Source organism: Ylistrum balloti, unplaced genomic scaffold (assembly GCF_031769215.1).
Source record: "Ylistrum balloti isolate Yb309-2 unplaced genomic scaffold, AGI_CSIRO_Ybal_v1 Utg370006, whole genome shotgun sequence".
NCBI lineage: Eukaryota > Metazoa > Mollusca > Bivalvia > Pectinida > Pectinidae > Ylistrum > Ylistrum balloti.
The window spans coordinates 3213021-3238852 of record NW_026782081.1 but is presented as its reverse complement, the minus strand read 5'-3'; the positions used below and the strand labels follow the sequence as shown (position 1 = coordinate 3238852).

Here is a 25832-nt window from a genome sequence, read left to right as displayed (position 1 = left end):
TTTCAAGCATAATTACAATGTAGATTTAATTACAAGAAGCATTTCATGAACATTTAATGTATATATGAATATTAGATATATGGGTGTTTCTGTGAGGAAATAGATGTAAATTAGGATATCTATGTATCTTGTGTTGTTTACAAGGTTAAATTATCTATAAACACAAGGACTGGTTTTTCTATCATACACACAAGATGTACTGTTACTTGAATTTTATGTTGCAGGCCAGTTAATGGGAGATATACTGAAAGGATTGATAGTCCATGGCCCACGGTAGAACATTGTAGAAACAATGAAGGCAGATAGAGATGCTGGAACTCAAAAAATCTTCACTCCCTGGCGCTTGGACCAGTACAGCACTTCAACCACAGACAAACACAGTGTTACTGAGGAAACAACCTATGGAGTTCAAGGCCATATGGGTCAGAATCACTTGAAAAGTAACAATGATGCTAAACCTGTGTTCAGTCCATGGGATCAAGAGAACTACAATTATCTTACCATTAAACGAACAATACTGAGTAGTGCAAACAGCTCGGATGGATCTACAGACAATGGTGATAAGATTTCACCGAAGGGAGATAACCCTTCATGTGAGAAGCTTATTGGTGACAGTGAGAAAGAAAGTAATATAGGAAAACAACAAGAAATCCATGATACAGACACACGGACAGACAAATCATGTAAAAGCACAAAGGAATTAAAAACTTGTTCCTCCAGTGAAATGTATTTGAAGGAAGGGCAAAGTGACGTTCAAGATAAAGGTCAAGGTCATAAAGAGAACTCTGGGAAATTATGGAATTATCGAAGCATGAAGGACAATTCCTTGTGCATGTCTACCAGTCCTGGTTGTGAACCAGACAGAGATCTGAGTCGTGAACCAGACAGACATCTGAGTCGTGAACCCGATAGACATCTGAGTCGTGAACCAGAGAGACTTGCCCACCATAGAGACAGTACCAGCTTCTTTTCTAGGAAGTCGAGGAAGCATTCTGTAGAATCATCAGACTCAAATACAGAAAACAAGGAGAATTTCACATCCAATTCCCCACTGAGTGACGGTAATTATAAAAACCCTGTGCTGTTTTGTAATTATAGTGATGATTCTAAAACAGATACATTTGAGCCCCTTGCCAAATTGTCACATGTATCAAATGTATTGCATAATTCAGTGGAGAACTTAATGCAGTATGCAGAGGTTTTGTATAAGTGTAAGCTTTGTACAACATTACCCTCAATATTGACATCACGTGATAGTTTCCTCTCACATGTCAGTGAAGAGCACTTGCCAAACAATGACCAACTCAAAGAGTGTGGGCGCTGTTGTCTGCGGTTTGGTACTGTAGAAGACCTCCGCACCCATATGTCTTCTGAGCACACAAAAACATGGGAGGAAAAACCACAAGAGAAAATCCATAAAAAGTGCCAAAAGATTCCTAATAAGATTTCCCCAGCTTTTAAAGCAAGAGATAGTTTTAAAAGTCAAAAGAGGTCACCAAGTTTTCTTAGATCAGACTCAGATGATTTGGAAACTGGAAGTCAGAAGCTTGTTGAAGATGTTAATGTAACCGAAGACCAAGAAACAGCATCTCATCCACCAAAACTAGTTATTACTCATGGAGTAGAGCGCAGTGTTCATCTTGCCCCAACCCAAAACATGACACACCTTCAGAAGCTCACAGACCAGATTCTTGCTTCAAACAAACCAGACAAGGAAGGCTCACACCGTAAGAGTCCACACACTAGTCCTGTCATAATGACCCCATGCTACACGGCTGAATTTGGTCAATTTACCAAGCTGGTGAGAGAAGGAGGAAATATTGTCTATTTTTGTCAACTGTGCAATTGGAAATCACAAGTAAAAATGCAGTTCCAAGCTCACTGCTCAAGTTCACATCACACAAGCAAAGTTAAGGCTGCTGACCAGACAGATCTTGATGATTCAGGAGTAGCCATGCCACTGGACTCTAACGGTCAGATCTTAAAGTCTGAAAAGAGGTCATCAGAATACAAAGAACCGGTAGGTTGGACTCCAAGGGGACACCTGTCTTTTCTCACTGAATCATCAGGGTTTCGAATTGGAAATTCCTTGCCAAAAATGGAGAAAGAGTACGGTAATTCGAAAGAAAAAGAAAATGCAACAAAAAATGAAGGAAAAATGAGAGATGAAACAAATACCATGGAAAAAGTAAATTATTCAAATTTTGAGAAGAAATGTGATGAAAAGATGGAAGTAGAAATGGAAGAGGAAGATGTAGGAGAAGATAAGGAAGAGAGAGTAGAGAAAAGGACAAACAAGGTAGATGATCAGGATAGAAAAGACGACAAAGAAATGGTGCAAGTAAAACAAAACAAGAGAAAAAGGGCTGTCCCCGTGGTGTTAAGGAATCAGGCAGATTGTGAGGAGGGTTGGGATTCTGACGAGTGTGATAATGACAGTGACGTCTCCTTGGGAAGTACTCACAGGCCGGGAAGTGGCAACAAGAGACGTCTCCTTGAGAAAACCAGAGATCCAGATGGTGGCAGACAAGGCCAGCAAAGTTCAAGGAAGCAGGGTGACATGACTTTTCCTGCAGATCAAGGGAAAGATAGATTTTACTCTCGAGGGATGTTGGAGGAAGAGTATGAGTCCTGGAGTCCAAATACTGATGACAAGCCAGTTACATGTAATAGATCCCCTAACCCTCAAGGATCAGGGTTGCGTCCCACCCCACCCCCTGTGGTAAATATGTATCCAGATCATACCCCACCTCTCAAGTATTCTTCAGGAGGACGGGAGGAAGAGATGGAAAAGACAGCGTCTATGATACGTCAGTACTTTGAATCACAGCTCGGATTTAGGGGACTTGATCGGCCAATCAAGTGCCCCTCGGCCACAGATTGGCCAATCCCACCGCAGACATCCAATAGGAATGGAGAACGAAGCTTGTCTACTCATAATTCTGGCTACTGTGTACGTGACCCAGCCTACATGTACAACTGCTCACTGTGTGAGTTTGGCTGTGCAGACATGTCGGAATACAGACTTCACTTTGAGACTGAGCACGGGCAGGTTGCAGACCTGGATTCTGGAGATGCTGTGTCAGATGGTCGGGGGGAGTCCTGGAAGATGTGGAAGATAAAGGAAATTCTACCAGGTAAGTGGTGGATTATTACCAAAAAGGATGTTTTAATAGATTTTACACATTCATTCAAAATATTGCATTATACTCTTGATCATTCATAAAAACGTATTATAATGATTTACATTTTATTCACAGATTTGATTTGTGTGTATCCACGAGGCAATGTGTCACGTGACCTGCTTCTCCAGAAGATCAGTGTCATCCTTAGTCTACCTGAGGCCACACAGTGGGGACCTGCGTGTAACAAAGCTGTGAGGGAACAATTTCCCCATAGTCTGGCCCAGCGTAAGGGCAAGTACAAAAAATATCCTTTTTACTAAGCCCACCACATGACCAGGTAAAAAATATATCATTTCACTGGGTGAACATGTTCTTTTGTTTACTAACCTCAGAGGTCTGGTTTTGACTTGGCCATGCTGGACTGGGGTACAAAGAATGACATTTTACTGGCCCAGTTCATGGCCAAGTACAAATATATCTACTTTACTGACACAGCAGGCACACAACATTAGGTTTAAAAATTTGTTCATTACTGATTCGACACAAAAAATAATTTTGAGTGGCCTTAGGGGTGAAAAAGTTGATAGAATGAAATTTGTAGATCTCTTGCTCAACAAAGATTAAAGTAAATTATATCAACCCAATGCAGGGAATTTAACTACATGTTATGTAAAGCATATACCATTTACTGGTAATACACAAAGTACTGACCATCAAAGCTTACATTTCAAGTGCTCAATAAAATACATATACATTAGTAATTACCTCTCCTTACAGGTTATAGTACAGTTCTGCAACGGAACAACAAAAGTGCTGTGGTTTGGTATGTTTTTATTTTTATACAATATTTCATAATGATTGACCTTGACCTTGGATTACAACCTTCTTCTTTGGTGTGGCCTTGAATGAGCATGTTCAGGAGCAGGAAGAAGTGAGTGATGGTGAAGGTGTAACATATCAACCGCTTCGAGACATGTCACAGGACATGGAGAAAATCCTCGGCCACCTACACTGTACGTATAAATCCTTGTGTCACCGGAGTTAATGGATTAGGACATTGAATAAACATATTTATAAATATTTTTCAGTTCTGTGACTATTATTTTCGTGATTGTCCTAGTTTGGACTAAATCATGATGAGGACGTTTTGCACACATCTATACATTAGTATCTATATATACAGTCATGCACATGGATTTCCTTATATTTTGATTTATGTTCAATAGTTGCAGGTATTTATGTATAATTTTGTGTAATCTTTGATGGCTGCGAGTATACTGAAATTAGATACCCTGCCAAGGTTACCAATTATACAGTATATAATCTTAAATTTCTATTGTCATTGGTTCTCAATTGAAAGTGAAATTTACAGGTGATGAACTTTAAGAATGGTGTATTAAAATCAAATATATAAGTAGTCGGAGAATAAATCAAATTGCTGTGCCTTTACAATTGAGACAAGGTACATACAAACATTCTCTGATCATGTAAGACCTCTTTGTTTTGGTTTTCATCACAGCACTGGTACAGTGGACAGGAGACCTGGAGTCTGGAGTATCACGTGATGAAATACTGGAATTACTGAAAGGTCGTATCGAGGAACCAGATGTCCAACACTGGGGTGTTCAGTGTAACAGAGCCATTCGTGTTCTCTTCCCAAATGTGGAAATGAAGCGCAAAGGAAAATATAAAACATATCCTTTACTGACAGTTTTTGGTGGATTATATCAGTGTACCAGCCCATATTGTCAGGCTAGAAGTCAATGTCTTTAACATATAAAAAATGATTTCTTTATATCCTCTCATACCCTAAAGAACTATGCTGATCGGTTCACTTATGGTGGTAGATTTTAAGTAATTGTAGGTACCATGTTTCTCATGTATACAGGAAGAATAAGCACAGCTGAAACTGGTGTAAAATAATTCAGCACTTGTTAAAGATTCCAGAATGAAATTATGAAATTAGTTATGCAGATTTTTGTTTTATATTCTGTCTCTGCTGATACATTTACGGAAAACAAGTCTTGTTATGACATCACTGGAAACTGATTAGAAACTTGGGACTGAATTTGAGATATAATTTGGTAGTTACTATGAGGACTTTAATTAGAGATAGCTATTTTGTGATCATATTAAGAAATAATAATGCATCCACTGAGAATTTGGTGTGATGATAGTTTCACCTTAACTTTTACACTACAGTATTTTTTGGCGTGGACTTCAGACAAGATATCCACAAACAAGTAAGTTATCTCCCTTTAATACAATCATATTGTACTATAAGAATTTTGAGTGCATGACTGGTTTGTTCACCACTTATAGGCTAAAAGTGTATTATTTATATTGGTAAACTGTGCTGTCATTCTATTGTATTTTAACTCTGTATAGGTATGGGATATTTTCCTTTGACAAAAGGAAAGATATTTTTTCCGTGATTATTTTTTAATCTAAACGCTAATATTCTCGGGGAACATTTAACTCACTTTTGTTTGGTCATCAGTCTGTGCACAACATTTAGAAATGGACATTAATGTTAATTGTCTCCTTCAATCATCCTATTTTTGTTTAAGTAATTGAATTTTTTTTAAATCCATTGTAAATTTGTATTTTAGATAGGTGTTAATTTGTAATAGTGTGCAAAGTTCAACTGTATTGTTTGAAATCTTTGAATTGAACTTGATCTTGATTTCCTTTTAGGCATTTTTACCCAATAAGAGAGGACGGCCACGTAAATTCCCCTACTTTGATCCAATACAGCAGGTAATGGAAAAATATTCATTTTAAAATATCAGTGAATACAGGTATTCTTGTAGAAATGAAATGGAAACAGACCTTGAAATAAAAAAACTGCCTTTATAATGATAGTGCTTCAATCTTAACTCCTTGGATCTAAAAATAGTTTTTCTGATTGAGTGATCAATAATCCCGCCATAATTATAATACCTATGAGTATGTATGGCTGCTGTAGGGTTAATTGTTGTGATTTTTTGTAATATTGCATTTTTCTAAAATTCAGGGTGTTATTGGAAGTTTTATAGTAAACATTTAAAAATTAAAAAATTCACTAATAGGATTTTTTTTGATGTGAAAATAATATTTAGTGAAATAAATTTACATTAAACATATCAACATTATTAAGAAGTGTTGAGTTAAAAATAGTTCAATAATTATTAGTTTGCTGTTGATAAAAATTTCTGAACAGCTGGCTTTTTTATGCAGGTGGATCAACCAAATATGACATGGCTTGAGGCACTAAGGTCAAGCCAGGAGGAACTGTACCCTCAGGACATTAGTTCAGAAGGTCAAGTGTCACGACCTGATAAAGGCACTGTAACCAGGGGATGGGGACCGAGTCTAGGAGACAAAGACTCTGATAAAAGCAAGATGATATCTGCTGACAAGTCTGATGAAGGAGGGAGGCATTTGTCTGATAAGTTTGGAGAGTACTCACCATTTCTTCGCTATCGAAAACAAGATGAACGTCGTGGATTGGATCTAAGTCTTGGAGACAAACATGAACGTTCATCACTAGGAATCAAACATGACTCATTTTTGTCAATTTGTGACCAGCCAAGACCTTGGAATGTTCCTTCGTCAATAGACAACTTCAACAGGTCTGGAATGTTTGGTAGTGAGCTCAGGGATGGTCACATTCAATCTCTGTTGCACCCCCTCCCCCCGTCATCTCTCCAACCCCCTGGTCACCTAGACCCTACCCTCCTCTATCGTCTGCGGTCATGGCAATGGTCACCAAGCGAGGAGGATGCAGAGGACCCTGGAGAGGATGAGGAAGAGTATGATGCTGCAGATGGAGACGATGAAGATAGCAATGCATCAGTGTCTAGTATCACTGAAAGTAGGTCACAGCGACATGAGAGGTCACAGAGGTTAAAACACAGAAATGGTGGCAAAAGAATAGAAAAAACAGATCCTAAGAGTTTAAGTAAATGTCAACAGTTTAAACCTGTTAATAAGTCTTGTAGTATAGAAGAGCAGCATCAGTCTAAGGGAGATAATCTGGTGTCACCATCACAAGTTTGTTTCACTCAGTTAGAAAATAACCAAGAAAATGTAAAAGACAATGTTACAGGCAAGGAGACATCATCAGACGTCCAGAATGAGGTTTTATCAAATTTAACTTGCACTGGCGATTCCAGTATTCTAAATGCTAAAAACACGCCTGAAGGCAGCTCTCATGCTTGTGGTAATGGTGACGTAAATCTCTCTAACCAGACCCTACAGAAGGATGACAAGATTAATCAGGATTGACAATCCTGAACTTAAATATCCAGAAAATGTGGTTAATCCTCACATGGTTTACAAGGTCATTACTGAAGATATCTTTGGTTACATCATTACATCTTGATGGATTTTGATGATGGTTTTCTTAAAGAGTTCAATGTCAGGTACTTCATTCATATTGATAAAAAATTGTCTTTAACACATTAAAATAGTACTCAAATTGTAAGAAATGATCTTTTAAGAAGAAAAATTTTAATTCAAATTAAATATGAGAAAGATATGAATTGTTGGATATTTGTTAACTAATTGTGATATATAAATGTTATCTTTAACTAATATTTACTAAAGATCTGTTGATGAAAATCAGATCAAAGTATTTATGCATTATAGATTATTTATGCAATGTTTTAAGTATACTCGTACAATGTAACTTTTTGTGTAAGAAAATTGTTATTAATTATACAATTGTATATGGAAAATTAATGAGTACAGCTATTGTACAATAGACAAGTCTCCAGGCGAATGTAATATTTATAGATACAGGCTTCATTCAAACTAGGATAGTGCAATGATTTGATGTAAAACTTCATAAAAAATGTTGTGAGCTGCATTCATGTTGTGGTTAGAGGGGAAGAGAGAAGGGAGAAGGAAGTTTGAGAAAAAGGTTGGGGAGAGGGAGGAGGCAGAGGTGTTGGGGGGGGGATAAGGTGGATGGGGCACTGAATAATCAGCTTCTAGATTGTTTGTCTTTGTTGCATAATTGGTAACATGACCTTGTACTATAAATTAGTGTAAAGAAATAATTACCAGAATGTTCTCTTTGTTATATAACTTGATGTGGTAAGTGAGTGCTTGCATTTCAATGGTAGACACTAGTTAACTAGCCTGATATGATTAGAGAATACCTGGGTAACACTGCAAGAAATATCCAGCCTTTATTACATTTATATCAATATCAAAGGAGGCTTGGAAATTATCATTTGCAATTCTAAATGGGAATCAAGGGAAAACCTGAAAAAAACTTTTTCAAGTATATTTTTTCACTAGTGCAGTTAATAAAAAAAGCATCATTTGAACTTTGAAGAGCAACAACCCATTGCTACGGTATGTACAAGGATGACATGATTTTGATTTAAGTGTCTGGTAATGAAACACCTGTATAGTTTATATCAAGTAATGGAAACCTATGTCTCATTTACATTGGTAGATTTTATGTGAAGATAAATTCATTTTATGTAAAGATAAATTCATTTTATGCAATACCTGCCAGTTTTATGCATTTAATTGTACACGTGTGACATAGCTACCTTGTCATGGTATAGTTGTTATATACACTGTAAGTATGAGTGACAGTGACATGGTGGTTTTAAAAACTAAAGGGTAAAGTTTTTTTCCTTTTTTACCTTTTTTCCCCCCAAGTCAGTAATCTTTGACTTTCACAGTAAATAATCTATCTCTCCCTACTTTCCCAGTAGATAATCTATTTCTACCCTCTTTCCCAGTAGATAATCTATTTCTTCCTTCTTTCCCAGTAGATAATCTATTTCTACCCTCTTTCCCAGTAGATAATCTATTTTTTCCTTCTTTCCCAGTAGATAATCTATTTCTACCCTCTTTCCCAGTAGATAATCTATTTCTTCCTTCTTTCCCAGTAGATAATCTATTTCTACCTACTTTCCCAGTAGATAATCTATTTCTACCCTCTTTCCCAGTAGATAATCTATTTCTACCCTCTTTCCCAGTAGATAATCTATTTCTACCCTCTTTCCCAGTAGATAATCTATTTCTTCCTACTTTCCCAGTAGATAATCTATTTCTTCCTACTTTCCCAGTAGATAATCTATTTCTTCCTACTTTCCCAGTAGATATTATTTCTACCTTCTCCCAGTTCTATTTCTACCCTCTTTCCCAGAAGATAATCTATTTCTACCCTCTTTCCCAGTAGATAATCTATTTCTTCCTGCTTTCCCAGTAGATAATCTATTTCTACCCTCTTTCCCAGTAGATAATCCATTTCTACCCTCTTTCCCAGTAGATAATCTATTTCTACCCTCTTTCCCAGTAGATAATCTATTTCTACCCTCTTTCCCAGTAGATAATCTTTTTCTTCCTACTTTCCCAGTAGATAATCTATTTCTTCCTACTTTCCTAGTAAATAATCTATTTCTACCTTCTTTCCCAGTAGATAATCTTTTTCTAACCTCTTTCCCAGTAGATAATCTATTTCTTCCTACTTTCCCTGTAGATAATCTATTTCTTCCTACTTTCCCAGTAGATATTCTATTTCTTCCTACTTTCCCAGTAGATAATCTATTTCTACCTACTTTCCCAGTAGATAATACATGTTTACCTTTTCCTTAAAATACATGTCTACCTTTTTCCCAGTAGATAATCTATTTCTACCTACTTTCCTAGTATATGATACATGTCTACCTTTTTCCCAATAGATAATCTATTTCTACCTACTTTCCTAGTATATGATACATGTCTACCTTTTTCCCAATAGATAATCTATTTCTACCTACTTTCCTAGTATATGATACATGTCTACCTTTTTCCCAATAGATAACCCAGGTAACTTTGTTTTCCGTAAACAATCCCAGTCCACGTTCCTTTAAAGTAGATAATCTAGTCACTTTATTCCTTATAAAATAATTCATTCTAGTCTATAGAATCGAGACAGCTTGTATTGTGGTTAATTATTCAGCTAACCTCCTCTGTATTATGAATCCACACATCTGAAACATCCAGTAGATAACCTAGATCTAAATATGTGCTTTCCCATTTGATAAATGACTAGCTGGAGTATGGGATAACCAAAAGTTACATGCCTTGTAGAGTTACCTCCCCTTGTGCTTTAAGTGCCAAATGTGTAATGCCCATTATAATCTAAATCTAAACAATCATAAAATATTGAAAACTCCAATGTATTTATAGAAAAGAAACACTGATTTATGATTCTACTCAAAATACCTGAACATTTTTGTTGTTTCTGTATATGTATGATAATCAATAGGAATAGACATGACAATTTTTTATTTCATAAATTTTTAAGTTGCTTATAACGGGATGTTATGTGGGTTGACACAATCATATACTCCCTAATTGAGCAAATTGCTAACATCATATCAAACAAAGGTTATTTGTCCTTTACTGAATTCTTTGCCTTTTTTATTATAATAATGTTAGACTTGATTTCATGAGGATTTAAGAACCGGTGTAGCTGAGGCTATTTGTCAGGGTTCTCATTTTAATAATGAAAATAACATATAATTAGGGATGGGGTAGAAAATCAGTGTGATTTAGACAGTTTTACATGTCTTTAAGCAATTTTAAGTCTTTCATTACAATGCAGTTGTAATATCTCGATATATGCATTGTTATATATATATATATAGATAGATAGTATGTAACTAGTTTTTGTTTTTATGTACAAAATGTATATAAACCTAAATACATGGTCAGCAATATTATCATAGCCTGTCAAGTAGGAAACGACCTAATCTGTATCAGTAGTCTTAATATGCAATAGCTATCCCTCACTGAAGGAATGGTGTCTTTAACATGCTGAGGTTATAAGGTATTTGTCAAATTATGTAACTATGGTAGGTGCTTATTTTACCTACCGAGAGATATTCTAAACATGTACACTCACGTCATAAACTGTGATAAAGGCATTTGTCATTAGAGATCTATATATCAACTGACATGTTATACACTGTGGGTTTCGGACATCTTTATCAGTACATTGTTGACATCTGGACTGAAGAAATACAGCACAACACTGGATGGTTTCTCTCTATTTTAATCTTTTAACATCTACAATCATTTATGGATGGTTCAATATAGGATTTCATCTTGTCATCAAACTATTTTTTTTGATTAAGTACTGTTGTGAAAGATATCCTTTTAAAAGGCTTTTCTCTCTCAGTATTCAATGAAATACATGGGTTTTGATTTTTTTTTTTTTTTAATTTTTTTTTCCTGAAAATTTTTGGCTTTTCTTTAGGTATAGATCTTATGTGATTGACTTGTACACAATTGGTTTGAAGTTCAAGCCTCATGTTTTTTCCATGTTTCCTTTTTTTTTCTTTCAAAAATTCAGTTGAGTTCATATTTGCACTTTTGCAAGAATCATCACAGGATGTGTTTACATTTAATTATATATGTTATCACAGAACTGCATGTCTCACAGGCAGCAGTATTGTAGTGGTCTGTTCACTTTGCTTGTGATGATCTCAGTTTTGCATGCACTTGTCACCGAGGGCTTTCACATATAAGTATCCTTTACTTTTGATGTTTGACGACGCTAATTAACTAGGAATCCGATTTGCAATTAAGCATTAAATGCTTTGAAAACTCAACATTGTGTCATCATTGGTCCATATGTAAGAGGGAAGACCTAAATTGTTATCTTAGGAAATGTTATAGTGTCATAGGTTTGTGTAGTATATATACCAGTTTAAAAAAATACAACTTAATCTTCTGCTTCCACCCTTCAGAGGGCTATTCACAACTGGAGAGCTCTCTGAAGGATGACGACCACCTCGTCAGTAACTAGTTACATGTATAAGGTTCTGATGAGACTACCCTCTATGAGGTCCCATCTTTAACAGTTATACACAACAAGGGTCTCTATTATCAGATAGTTGTCGGATAATATTCAAATGGCGAGAATCAGCTACGTTGTATGATAATTAATAATGAATATAACCAGAGTGCTGTCTCTCAAAGACTCAGTATATCTATGTGTTACACTGGTTTTGTTTGTGTCTATGATTATTGGTACATAAAATGTACACTGTTATTTTGTAATATAAGTGCTTATTAAGTTATTTTGCCATGTTGAACACTGTGTTCTTTTTCAAAGAGTGTTTGAATTAAAACTTGTTACTCATCTGTCAGTGTTTCTTAATTTATCAACTTTACAACATCCAGCACATCAAAGCAAAGAGTTTCATCATTCATAGAAATGAATTTCATGATACAACTGATTTTTTGTCTAGAAACTTGCAGACTTTCCTACAGAAATTTCATTAATGTTTTCCTTGACTTTTTCCTTTGTTCAAGAAAAAAAGTCTTACTCCAAAATTTTAACAAGTTGAAGTCATGTAAATACATCGTCTACCCAATCCCTTCAATGCCTATAAATATTTAAAAGAGGAAAAGGATACTTTTTCTACCGATGTAATGAACATGAATATAAAGTAACAAAACTGTTCAAACTGACAATAGACTAATGGATATGATGGAAGCCCTGCTCTATTACACATGGTCTTCATAAATCTGTGCAGAATTATCTCCCTTCCCCCCAATCAAAAAGCATTAGCGATGAAAATCTTTATCTTTGCTGGAACTGTGTTCTGTTTTTAAGTATGTATAGAATGGAGTTATGGCTACTATGACAGTAACACAAAGTGAACATGATTGATGAATTTTATTGTAGGGGTGTAACGGTCCGATACATTCTGATTCTACATCAGAAGTGGTTTGTTTTGGTGGCAATGAACATGTTCGGTTTGAAAGTTTAAATTCAAATTCTTACATGTAACATTTAACGTTCTACACAATATACACATTGTTAATGTTCATAGGACTTCATCAAATCATATCAGTTTGAATGTAAGTGTAATATTTTCAATGTTTATTTCAAACTTCTGTTTAAGATTTGAGAATCAATTTGTATCCTATCTATACAGAGAGCCGATCCTGTCAATGTTGGTCCTTCTTATTTACTTACCATGTGTAATATGGTACTTCTTCAGACATTATGAACATGACAAGTACAGGTGTGTCATTCTGTTCATGGTGGGATCACTTGTGTAAACCACAAAAATAATACACAACAACATTATAAGTATAGTACACATATATTTCACAATAACATATAAATAAGTGGTTGTCGTTTCCTTGCTCGTTACGTTTTGTCTTTATTCTGTGGTGAAGACTGATCTATTGGAGCCATTGTGGATAGTTTTTCTGTGACTTGTGCTGCGATCTGTTTGTAAACGAGAGCCTGAAACAGAGCCAGTCAGTAGTATATGTTACTGCAGCAACACAGTCCTGGTTAAGTTTAGTTCATTGTTGCTATATGTCCTATGAACAGCCAAGACCATTTAAGGACATGCTAGGTTTGGGTTCTGGTATATATTACATAAAATAATGATTTTAAAGTTGTCGATCTGCAGAAAAAGACCTGAAATTTTCTCCTTGATCCGCTTGAAATAAACATGACAAATAATGCATCTGTTGCCAAGTTAGAAGGTCCATACTCAAATTCAACACAGTATTCGCTCATCAAGCCATTAATGAATGGATGGGATATATCTTGAACTGATGACTAAGTCAAGAGTGTTATAAGCATGAAGGCTCAAATCTTTCCATTCATATATCAACTGCTGACTTAATAATGAAATACCTTACAGATGTAGAAGTCAATTTTGCCTCTTCATTTCAAGTTTCAATCCATTACCTTTGTCGGGGGTCTAAACCGACATGATTTATTAACATAAAGAAATTTATGGTATGAAAAAGTACTTTTTACCTGTGAAGACTGAGGTTTTGACACCACCACTGGCTGACCCTGGTCACTTCCCTCCCTAATACAGATGTGGAGAGGCACATCTCCTACAAACATAAAGTGATACAGATGTGGAGAGGCACATCTCCCACAAACATAAAGTGATACAGATGTGGAGAGGCACATCTACAAACATAAAGTGATACAGATGTGGAGAGGCACATCTACAAACATAAAGTGATACAGATGTGGAGAGGCACATCTACAAACATAAAGTGATGCAGATGTGGAGAGGCACGTCTCCCACAAACATAAAGTGATACAGATGTGGAGAGGCACATCTACAAACATAAAGCCTTGTATAAATTCACTCCTTAAAACAGATTTTGAAAATAAATATGATGAGCCTACTCTGGAAAGTGCTTATAGCTCGTACAGTTACAATATTTACCTTGTGGAGCAATTTCTGATATTTGTACAAGAGCATGTTTGTACAACAATATGTTTATACAACAATGTGTTTATACAACAACTTTTTTCTACAACAGCATGTTTGTACAACAGAATGTTTATATAACAGCATGTTTATACAACAGCATGTTTATACAACAACAGGTTTATACAACAGCATGTTTGTACAACAGAATGTTTATATAACAGCATGTTTATACAACAGCATGTTTATACAACAACAGGTTTACACAACAACACGTTTGTACAACAGAATGTTTATACAACAACATGTTTATACAACAACAGGTTTACACAACAACATGTTTGTACAACAGAATGGTTATACAACAACATGTTTATACAACAACAGGTTTATACAACAACAGGTTTACACAACAACAGGTTTATACAACAACATGTTTGTACAACAACATGTTTACACAACAACAAGTTTACACAACAACAGGTTTATACAACAACATGTTTGTACAACAACATGTTTACACAACAACAGGTTTATACAACAACATGTTTGTACAACAACATGTTTACACAACAACATGTTTGTACAACAACAGGTTTATACAACAACATGTTTGTACAATAACAGGTTTATACAACAACATGTTTGTACAACAACAGGTTTGTACAACAACATGTTTGTACAACAACAGGTTTACACAACAACAGGTTTATACAACATGTTTGAACAACAACATGTTTACACAACAACAGGTTTATACAACAACATGTTTGTACAACAACATGTTTACACAACAACATGTTTGTACAACAACAGGTTTATACAACAACATGTTTGTACAACAACAGGTTTATACCACAACATGTTTGTACAACAACACATTCAGCTGAGATTTACACTTTAGTGAATTAAAATGTCTGTGAATATTCTTGAAACATGCATCAGAAATTTCCTGTAACATAGGTAATAAGATGATAATCCATAGTGAAAGTCACATACCAAGAATATCTAGACCCATATCAGAGGCTATGGTAGAAGCTCCATCCTGTCCAAAAATGTGTTCTGCATGGCCGCACTTTGGACATATGTAAACACTCATGTTCTGAACAAGTCCAAGCACTGGAACATCCACCTTATGAAACATTTCTGCACCTCGCCGAGCATCCAGTAGGGCTATGTCTTGGGGCGTGGATACTATTAGTGCACCTATGTCAAATGTAATAAATCCATGATAGTTATACTAACAGCAGTGATGTTGTCTGAGAGAGATAACTATCTGTATACATTCTACAAATGAACAAAATCCTCATTATGATTTTATTGAATTCTTGTCATCATAAAGATGAGAGATCCCCGAGGGATCTGAGCAGTCACCGATGTATGACCTTTATTGGTGGTACATATAGGTAAGTTGGGTATTTTCCCTTTCGTTTCTTGTTTAATAATTCCCAATTACTTGTCGTATGGACATCTACTCATCAAACTGACATACAAATTTGAGAATGAACTCTCAAGTACTGTCTAAACAGCGAAAAACTTGATTTGTCAAAATCTAAGATGGCCAAGATCGCAAAACAAAACCCAAAGGAAAATTAGACATGAAATTTGAGAATCAATATTCCATCAGGTACATTCAAGAGAAGAAGAAATTTGCAAACCATAACTTAAAGGTAAAGATGGTCTCCTGCCGGCTATAAGAAACCAAAGGCAACATACATATGGACTTTGAGAATGATCCATCCAGTGTTTCTCAAGCAACAATAAAAACAAACTTCATCATTAAAATCTGTTGTGCTTATGTACATCTATAGATGTCTGGTACCTTAGTTAAAGCCTCTACCAACAACCAACAATAAATTGGTAATGTTGATGTAACCTCCACCAGAATGGTATGCGATGACCTCTAAACTCTGACTTGGTACAGAAGAATGATTTGAGGACTCTTTAACTTTGGCAATATTGATGTGCAAGGACCTTTTGTAAATCTGGGGATGGCCCGGAAACTTTGGCAAGATTGGTTTGCAATGTTTCAACTCTGACCATAACAAGACGATGGAATGTTCTACTAATCTACTAAACACAACCTATCGACACATCAGAGGCTGATCTAACAACTTTATAGAATCTTAATACATGATAATGAGTATGTTCTTGCTCTTCGACGACGACTTTTTTCCAGTGACATTGTTTGACCTTGACCTTCGCTAACCTGAGATGACTAAATTGTTTGACCTTAACCTCATCTTGACTTACTATATATTAATGCATATGTTGTTTGACCTTGAACTGAACTTTTCCTAGCCTGAAATGACTGAGTATTATTTGACCTTGACTTGACCTTGACTTACCAGAGATAGGTATGTTTTGTGATAGTGAGAGCTGTGTGTCTCCAGTTCCAGGAGGCATGTCCACCACTAGGTAATCCAGAGGACCCCATGTTACCTGTCAACACAGATGTCCTTTGGTACTGATGTCTACATAACATGTACTGCTTATATACTGTAAATGTCATTTTCACTATTTTCAAACATGGAATATACATGTGATTCATGAAAAATACTTACTGTGGAAATATAAGATATTCCAGAGAGAGATATTGGCACCAACCTGGGCTTTCTTTATTAAAATTTGGTTCTTTAAAAGTTTGATTTTTCTTTCTCTAATCTCCTGTTTTTTCTCTTAAATTATATGAAATTTTCAAAACCCTCTCAAGAATCAGCTATCACAATCTTTAAGTGTCAAATCAAAGATGGTCATTTGTGGGGCTTTTTTTTTTGTTTTTTTATATCAGTCAAAAATCAAAAAGGCCACAACAATATTGTGAAACTCAAAGATGGATGCCATTTTACTATTCTGATACATCCCAACATCAGATTCAAGAGGGATGTTGGCACCCACCATTGTCTGATCTTTATTTGTTCTTTAAAATTTGCATCTTTTCCCTCCTTTTCTTTTACTTTCTCTGTTTTTGGTCTTAATACTAAGGAATTTGAAAATTCCTTTTAAGAATAGCGATAATATTGTTTAACTGCCAAATCAAGAATGTCTACCTGTAGGTGATTTTTGTATTTTCTGATCAGTCCCATGAAATGTATGTCAAAATCAATGATGTTTTCATTCTGTGACATGGTTACTCTACATAAAATCAGGATGCTATTCCACTGTAAGTAGTGTCAGAGTGAATGCCAGCTGTGTTTCCCTATCCAACAGAAAATGGATTTATCCAGTCTCTAGTAACCATGAGATCTTGTGAAGTAATGGATAAATCTTCAAAACAAGCTTTTATTTCAAAAGAGGTCAAATCTGACTGATGAACACCACAATTTCATCAGGTGTAAAACTTCATGGTTTGAGGCTAAGGTGGAAAAATGAAGTACGTAAATCTGTTGAAGGATCACAAAATATTTTGTACACAAGCATTATTATTGTACAGACATAATGCAGACAAAGTGATCATTAAACTGTATATACCTCATCCCCCTTTTAAGCATGTCACTGAGCTACAAGCTTGCTGCAGCAATTTCTTTACTTTGAGCTTGTCCCCAAGTTACGTACTTGCCTCAGAAGTTTTTGCACTGCAGACATCACCATTGGTCCCCGCCAAACAATTGCCTGTTTGTCATCCACCAAAAATCCCATTGACATACTGTAATATGAAATAATTATGTATTCAATAGGTATAATGAAAAAGTTTTAACAATCTTAGTAGAACACATCATATTTAGTTCTATAGATGTACCAGAAAATAACTGATACAATTCATATGAATTTCTAAGTTAGTAAAATAGGATTCTACAAGAGAAAAATTCTACCAAGCAAGCTTGTTTTAAGTTTTACTTATTCAAATACCCTACTGATTTCTGGGATTGTTTCATCAAATTTAAATTTACCAATTTTGATAATCGTGTGTAATTGAAATGACAAGAAATCCAGTAAATTTCCAGATCCGACAATGGGTTATCATACATACCATTTGATGCCAAAATTCATCAGCGGTTTCATAAGATTTTCTGTGGGTACAAAACATATTACTAATTGATATCTAGTTACCTATTATCAAAGTTACAATTATGAATCTAAAACTTTCTATGGTACAGTATAAGTAGGATAAATATCAACTACTTAATCATAACACTGAATTCTTGAATATTCTGCAGAAATTGTGAAACTGTCAATTTCTAAACTTTATCAAATGATTTAATTCCCTTAGAAGCAAATTGAATTTAAACAGAAACTTTTCATTTGCATCAGTGATTAATAAAGACAGAAACATTTATTTATACTTGAAACAAGGTGCAATAAAAAAGTTAAGGCTGCTGTACTCAAAGTATATTGATAAAACTTTTATCTACTACAGTTAAGCATACAGAAATCACTTTTGAATATAAATGGTAGAACCTACGTTTGTTTAGTTCCGGCTGTCCCTGTAGGTTCATCATACAAGGTATAGAAGGGCCATGTATGTCAGCATCCAGCAATCCAACTTGTGATTTCTGAAACAGAAACATTTGTTTTTCATCACCCCTGCTTGTGGCTAAACTACCTTATAGAAGATGGACAAAGGGATGTAACTCTACTTGTTCCTTTTTTAGCGTATAATTGTGACTCTGACTGGTCATCCCAAAATCTAACTGTTGTAAAAGAAAGTGCATGAACATGTTTGCCATGGACAAATTGATGACACCCCATGAAAAATGGTCATCTCTTAGCAGGGCCTTCGACTAAAGTGCTGTTCACATGCAAAACTGAGTAATAATTGGAGAAACAGTGTATGAGATATCACATGGACTGACAAACTAATGGACTTCTATATCTAGATGGACAGCAAACAGGTAGTTCTCTGTAACATGTAGTGCTGATTGGGGACTATAACTACGTACAATGATTTCAAACCAAGCTGTTTCTACTAATGTATAGGGAACAGAATTGTTAAACCATGACACAAAGTTCACTCCTGGTACTTCATGGTGTGATTGTGGTGTAGCCTGTGTGATGGTGCATTAGAAGTCTTGATATTTAAGATGTACTAGGTAACACCAGTACTGTACCCTCTATCCCACTAACATGGAAACTAGTACACTATCAACCGAGTTGCTTTCTTCCAAATGGATTTGAAAAGAAAAAACAAGAGTACCTCAAATCGGAACAAAATACGCCCGTGAATATATATCATCTAATTAACTTCCATTCATAAAAATAAAATCATGTTATAGAGATTAAACCTACAAAAGTTCATAAACATCGGTTAGAGGAAATATTCAGACAAGATTTTCATATTTCATATCATGGTGAATAAGCATACAAACTTTCATAAAGATAGGCTGAAAAATGTAGGAGGAGATCTCCGGACAAGATTTCAATAGCGAAATAAACAAAGGGGCATAACTCTTATTCAATATTCAAATTGTTTAATCAAAACCCTGTTCAGGAAAACACAATTTCATATCATGGTGATTAAGCCTACCAAGTTTCATAAAGATCGACTGAAAAATGTAGGAGGAGATCTCCGGACAAGATTTCTATAGTGAAATAAACAAAGGGCCATAACTCTTGTTCAAATCACCAAATCAAAACCCTGTTCAGGAAAACACAACTTCATATCATGGTGATTAAGCTTACCAAGTTTCATAAAGATCGACTGAAAAATGTAGGAGGAGATCTCCGGACAAGATTTCTATAGTGAAATAAACAAAGGGCCATAACTCTTGTTCAAATCACCAAATCAAAACCCTGTTCAGGAAAACACAACTTCATATCATGGTGATTAAGCTTACCAAGTTTCATAAAGATCAGCTGAAAAATGTAGGAGATCTCTGGACAAATAAAAGTTTACGCCGGACGAATGGACAGCGCCATACCATAATACGTCCGTCTTTCGACGGGCATATAAAAATAGTAGATTTACATAATTAATCAGAAGCTGCACTACAGCTGTATGTGATTACAACCTTAACTGTTGTTACTATTTATACACTAAAAGATTTTGTGTGAATGGAAATGAAAACATTCATATACTTAACACTTCCTTTACTCTCAAATAAAAATGCTACTATAATCACACTTTTATTTAAACTCTTCAAAATTGGCCCCCTACAATGTAAGATGTAATTTGTCCAACATACTGATTTCATTGTTATGTTAACAGCTGACATGAATACAGTCCGAAAGTGATTACTACATATCACTGATAAAAACAGTCAAGCTGACCAATCACTTTGTTAAAAGTGTTGACAAGGCTAAACTAGAGATAAGGTGTATGAATAACCTTGCTTGTGTTAGAGTTTCAAAAGGTTTTGAGATAAACTTCCACAACACAGTCATCCACATGATGTTGTATTTTCTCTTGGTACCAATACTAGTATCTCTGGTTGCTTCTGATCAGGTGAGAATATATCTATAGGATATCATGTAGTAATATTAAGTATCAAACGGATTTAGGTGATTCCCAAACTCGTGCATAGTAACAAATAAACAACAATACTGGTAATTATATCAAGATGTCACAAAAGCAATCTACACTTTCATTTAAAGCAGGTATTATTACACTCACTTGGTACAATTAATCATTCAAATTGTTGTATAAACATATGTTATACCACATGTGGTGAAACAATTTAGCTTTTTCCAAAAGTTAAAAAAACATTTGTTAAAGCTTGTGTTTTTTTTTGCCAATTTTGAGAAACAGCTAATATAAATGAAAGAAACACTATATACTGCAACCACTTGATGTGTAAACTCTATGTATATCTAGATAAAACAAAAGCTCTCTTAATTATCCTTACTCATGCTGATTCCTGTGTAACCAGCATACTAAGATGATGACCTTTCTTCTCAGCATTGATAATTTAGTGGAAGCTACACAGACTATGGTAATCAATAGATCAGTCTACAACACAAATATTATTTCTGTAATAACTGTGATATTTGACTTTTCTCAATGATCCATCAATTATCTCTGTCGTAGGATATGATGACAAACATCCGGAATTACTGTGAGACAAATACAGAGTGTGGACATCCCCTTCTTTGCTGCTCAATCACACCAGCTTTAGGGAAGCGCCATCATGGAGCTCCAATCAAACGTCAGAATATAGACAAGGATTTCAATGTCCATTACTGTCTTCCTTACAAAGACATAAATGCTACATGGTGCACCCTTGGGATGGATTATTCTCCTGGTTCTATAAACTTCCATGGCCTTTGTCCATGCAGACCAGGACTGGTATGTGCACCAACTACCGACCTTGACCCACATTGGTACCCACGGGATAGATACGGCAAATGTGTTCTTGCCTCATAATACATTAAATATGTGTAAAAAAACTACAATGAAAAATAAATCAGACAGAAATGTGATTGCTGAATCTTTTATAACTAATTCAAACGATGTGAATTTTAGCTAACAAGACAGCCAAGTTTCAAAGCTTTTTTAATATGTTCATTAGGTCTTAGCAATATCTAAAATCACAATGTTCTTAATCATTAGCAAAAGTGATGATTCATATTCCTCAGAAAAAAAAACTAGAAATATACTGAGTATACATTGTACTTACTGGATTGTTAGCAGCCAATCCTAGTGCAAGGTTTACTGAAACAAACGAAGACATCATTGCTGAGATTCTGATAAAGTCAAGCATGGTTATACTATCTCCTTATAGTCCTCAGCTTCAGCTAACTTTGGTATCGAAGGTGAACAAATCACCATAACTATATAATGTTAGGCCTATTTTGATACACCTTAATGGGTACTCAATTTACAAATAAACCACAGTCAGCTACAGTATAATACATGTGACACAAATATCTGTTAAAAAACAGGAAGATATCAGACCTGACATATTAAAGTATTTATAAAAATAAACATACAACTCAAGAAAACTACGTAAATGCATATAGCATACATGAGAATATTTAAATGTATGAATTAGCTTCAGTACTGATCCTTGTGTAAGTTGGAAGAACAATAAATAACAAGTCCTGTTCAAAATGTACAGTATATATCAAATCTATACCATTAAAATTTTTGTTTCAATCCGCTACTTGATAAGTTTTAGGCTATCTGGCTTTGTTTAGGAGAAAAATATTATCTAACACACCTACCTCTTTTGCACTGTACTTTATACTTTCTCATATCACCCATGACATACCTACCTGCAGTAGTGGACTTTCCCACACTATCCCTGACATACCTACCTGCAGTAGTGGACTTTCCAACATCACCCCTGACATACCTACCTGCAGTAGTGGACTTTCCCACACTACCCCTGACATACCTACCTGCAGTAGTGGACTTTCCCACACCACCCCTGACATACCTACCTGCAGTAGTGGACTTTCCAACATCACCCCTGACATACCTACCTGCAGTAGTGGACTTTCTCGCATCAACTCTGACATACCTACCTGTAATAGTTGACTTTCCCACACCATCCCTGACATACCTACTTGTAATAGTTGACTTTCCCACACCATCCCTGACATACCTACCAGTAATAGTTGACTTTCCCACATCACCTCTGACATACCTACCTGCAGTAGTTGACTATTTAACACCACCCCTGACATACCTACCAGTAATAGTTGACTTTTCCGCATCACCTCTGACATACCTACCAGTAATAGTTGACTTTCCCATACCATCCCTGACATACCTACCTGTAGTAGTTGACTTTCCAACACCATCCCTGACATACCTACCTGCAGTAGTTGACTTTCCCGCATCACCTCTGACATACCTACCTGCAGTTGTGGACTTTCCAACATCACACCTGACATACCTACCTGCAGTAGTGGACTTTCCAACACCACTCCTGACATACCTACCTGCAGTAGTTGACTTTCCAACACCACTCCTGACATACCTACCTGCAGTAGTTGACTTTCCAACACCACCCCTGACATACCTACCTGCAGTAGTTGACTTTCCCGCATCACCTCTGACATACCTACCTGCAGTAGTGGACTTTCCAACATCACCCCTGACATACCTACCTGCAGTAGTGGACTTTCCAACACCACCTTTTCCAGAGGCTACCACCACGACATATTTTACTCCTGGTATAGGTAATTTCTTTGGAAGTCCTCTAGACATTCTTTCTCTTTGAAGATCATCTTTAGTTCTTTTTTCACCTTTTATACCCTGTAGTAAACAAACAAGTCAGAATTTGTCTTTGCTCATAATCTGACATAATAAGTGCACTACTTAACATTAAAAAAACACCAAAGGGGTAATTAAGAGGAAAGTTTCCATGTGAAATGTGTTGAGGCATGAACCTTGTTTACCTAATCTAAACCTAAAGTGAAAATTATTACTTCAGTTGTACCACTCAATGGCTTGTTACCTATTTATTGGGTGGAATAGCATATGTTATTATATAAACTATCAAGAAACAGGTAAACTATTAGCCAGCTCAGTATTTTAATGACTATATGTCATCCTGTTTCGATCCGATCATATTCCCTCAGGAAGATCACTTCCCAGGAAAACAGAGACACCAAAGACAATGATAGTCGGCATATCTGGAACATAATGTCAACTGATGAGCTTCAGCCAATAGCAAGATAGTTTTTTTCAACCCTTATCATTTACAGCATCACTTCTCAATATTTTCGTAAGTGTTGTAGCATACTCTTTTAATAAGATACATGCTGAAAATGAGTTAATACCATAGATTCAGAGGAATGGAGCTGCAGAAAATTGCTTCCATGCTGTAAAATTACCTGTTTCTTATAAATACAAATGAATAATTCTGTTATATCAATTGTGTTTGTCAGTAAGATAATTTTTAATTACTATACAATTCACTTACTCGTACCAGGAAATTAAGAAATAATTAATATCTTGAAATCATAAAATGAAGTAAATCTCAAATTTTCTATATAAATCCACTTAAATATGTTAAAAATCTGACACTTTGAATGAAATGATTTACATATTGACAATTTGTTTTCACAGGTGGTGAAAACTTGTACACTACACTCATCCATGAAATTTTTTGAACTTTTGCAAAATTACAGTTATTACATGGTTTAAGATGTTTTTGAAATTCTGAACAATAACCCTACCTGCTTGTAAATACAACATTTTTACCCAGAAAAGAGGCATAACTCACATCTAATACTACTTTTATTATGATCGCGGTTCGTTTGTTTACACTCAATACCCAGGCACAGCCCTGTGCTAGGGGGATGTCACTCCTTCAATCTGATGCATGTTTGTTATAATGTGAAAATTAAGTAGAATCTTCAGCCATTGTTAGTACAAGAAGTAAGAATATTTCTACATAAATTCACCCCCCCCAGTATCTGATAAGATATTGTGTCATTGTTATAATTTGATATGAATGTACATGTAAAATGAGTGGATAAGTAGTTTTCTCTTTCCCAACTGATGGAGCTTGCTCCTTTGACTCAGTTGGTAGACAGGTGGATTATCCCGCCGGGGACGTGTTTTCCCTGGTTAATCATTATAAACAGTTAACAAACTTTCAGTTTAACGCTTTTAACGTTAACGGTCTTCACCATGAGACTCAATTATACTACGCGGCATGTATCTGTATACCAATCAACAACAACACATGTCCGTCGAAATAGGTTACGCCATCGACAACATCGTTACTGGACGAAAAGTGAATGCATACATAATGATAACACATTTTCAGCAATCGATGTTCCATAATCATACTTACAAATGGATTTTCATGGGTTGACATCAATCGACATACACATCTATACAAATCCCCTGCACCCTTTCCTTTCGTTAGCCTGGCATTCATTCTGTTTCTCCAATGTCAATACTTTTTTTTGTTTTCCAATAAAAGAGTTCTCACTACGAGGCACAGGGACACGAGAACACAGACAAGCCTGATAAGATTTAGAAAGCTTCACCGGTTAGTTAGTCGAGGCACTTCTTGGTATTTAGTATTGTGACAGTGCTTGTTACTTGTCATTATAACGTCTTTTTTCACTTCTTTTTTTATATTTGTCCGCGCACCAGGAGACGGAAGAAAACTTGTGATCAACCAAGCACCTAACGGGTTGTTTTTGACGGACACACAAACTAGTATTTGACATTAGGAAACTAGCATTGAATATCTTCGACTGGTAGGCATAGAAAATGAAATGAAAGTAAGCTTCAGAGCGATAATCACATTATTTCACATGGTTTTAGTAATTTCTTATTGTAATCTGGATTTGGTATATAGACTGGTATATTGATTAAAAAAAGTTGAAATCTTTCTTTGTTAATGGATGTAGCTTTGATGATACGTTATACTGTAATGGAAAGTATTGCAATCTGTCTGGCGTAATTTAGTTCAAGTGGAAATGATCGTTTTGATGAATTCATTGCGTTTTAAGAGCCCCCCCCCCCTTCCTCAAACAGAATTACGAAATGCAGCGTTAATATGTTGAACTTTTCATCTGTAGCTTTAGACCCGAGTGTGAGAGTGATGGGGTAAGTATATCGATATTGAGAATCATTATCTTTAAATTAAATGTAATAATGGAT

The 25832-nt window shown here is 35.5% G+C and overlaps 2 protein-coding genes across 2 annotated transcripts; one reads left to right on the top strand and one right to left on the bottom strand.

Annotated features, from left to right (window-relative positions):
• The first annotated feature begins 292 nt into the window (after nt 1–292).
• LOC132548205 (uncharacterized) lies at nt 293–7634 on the top strand. Its single transcript, XM_060212027.1, has 7 exons — nt 293–3137; nt 3261–3429; nt 4005–4138; nt 4645–4819; nt 5323–5368; nt 5823–5885; nt 6345–7634. The coding sequence occupies exons 1-7, from the start codon at nt 293–295 to the stop codon at nt 7392–7394; spliced, it is 4482 nt and encodes a 1493-aa protein (XP_060068010.1). The 3' UTR covers nt 7395–7634.
• A 5615-nt stretch (nt 7635–13249) lies between these two features.
• Nucleotides 13250–25098, bottom strand: LOC132548247 (iron-sulfur protein NUBPL-like). Its single transcript, XM_060212093.1, has 10 exons — nt 25012–25098; nt 23315–23462; nt 21877–21911; nt 18726–18816; nt 18294–18333; nt 17879–17969; nt 16672–16765; nt 15323–15529; nt 13912–13994; nt 13250–13383 (listed from the first exon to the last, which is right to left on the bottom strand). The coding sequence occupies exons 1-10, from the start codon at nt 25096–25098 to the stop codon at nt 13285–13287; spliced, it is 975 nt and encodes a 324-aa protein (XP_060068076.1). The 3' UTR covers nt 13250–13284.
• Between the last annotated feature and the right edge of the window lie 734 nt (nt 25099–25832).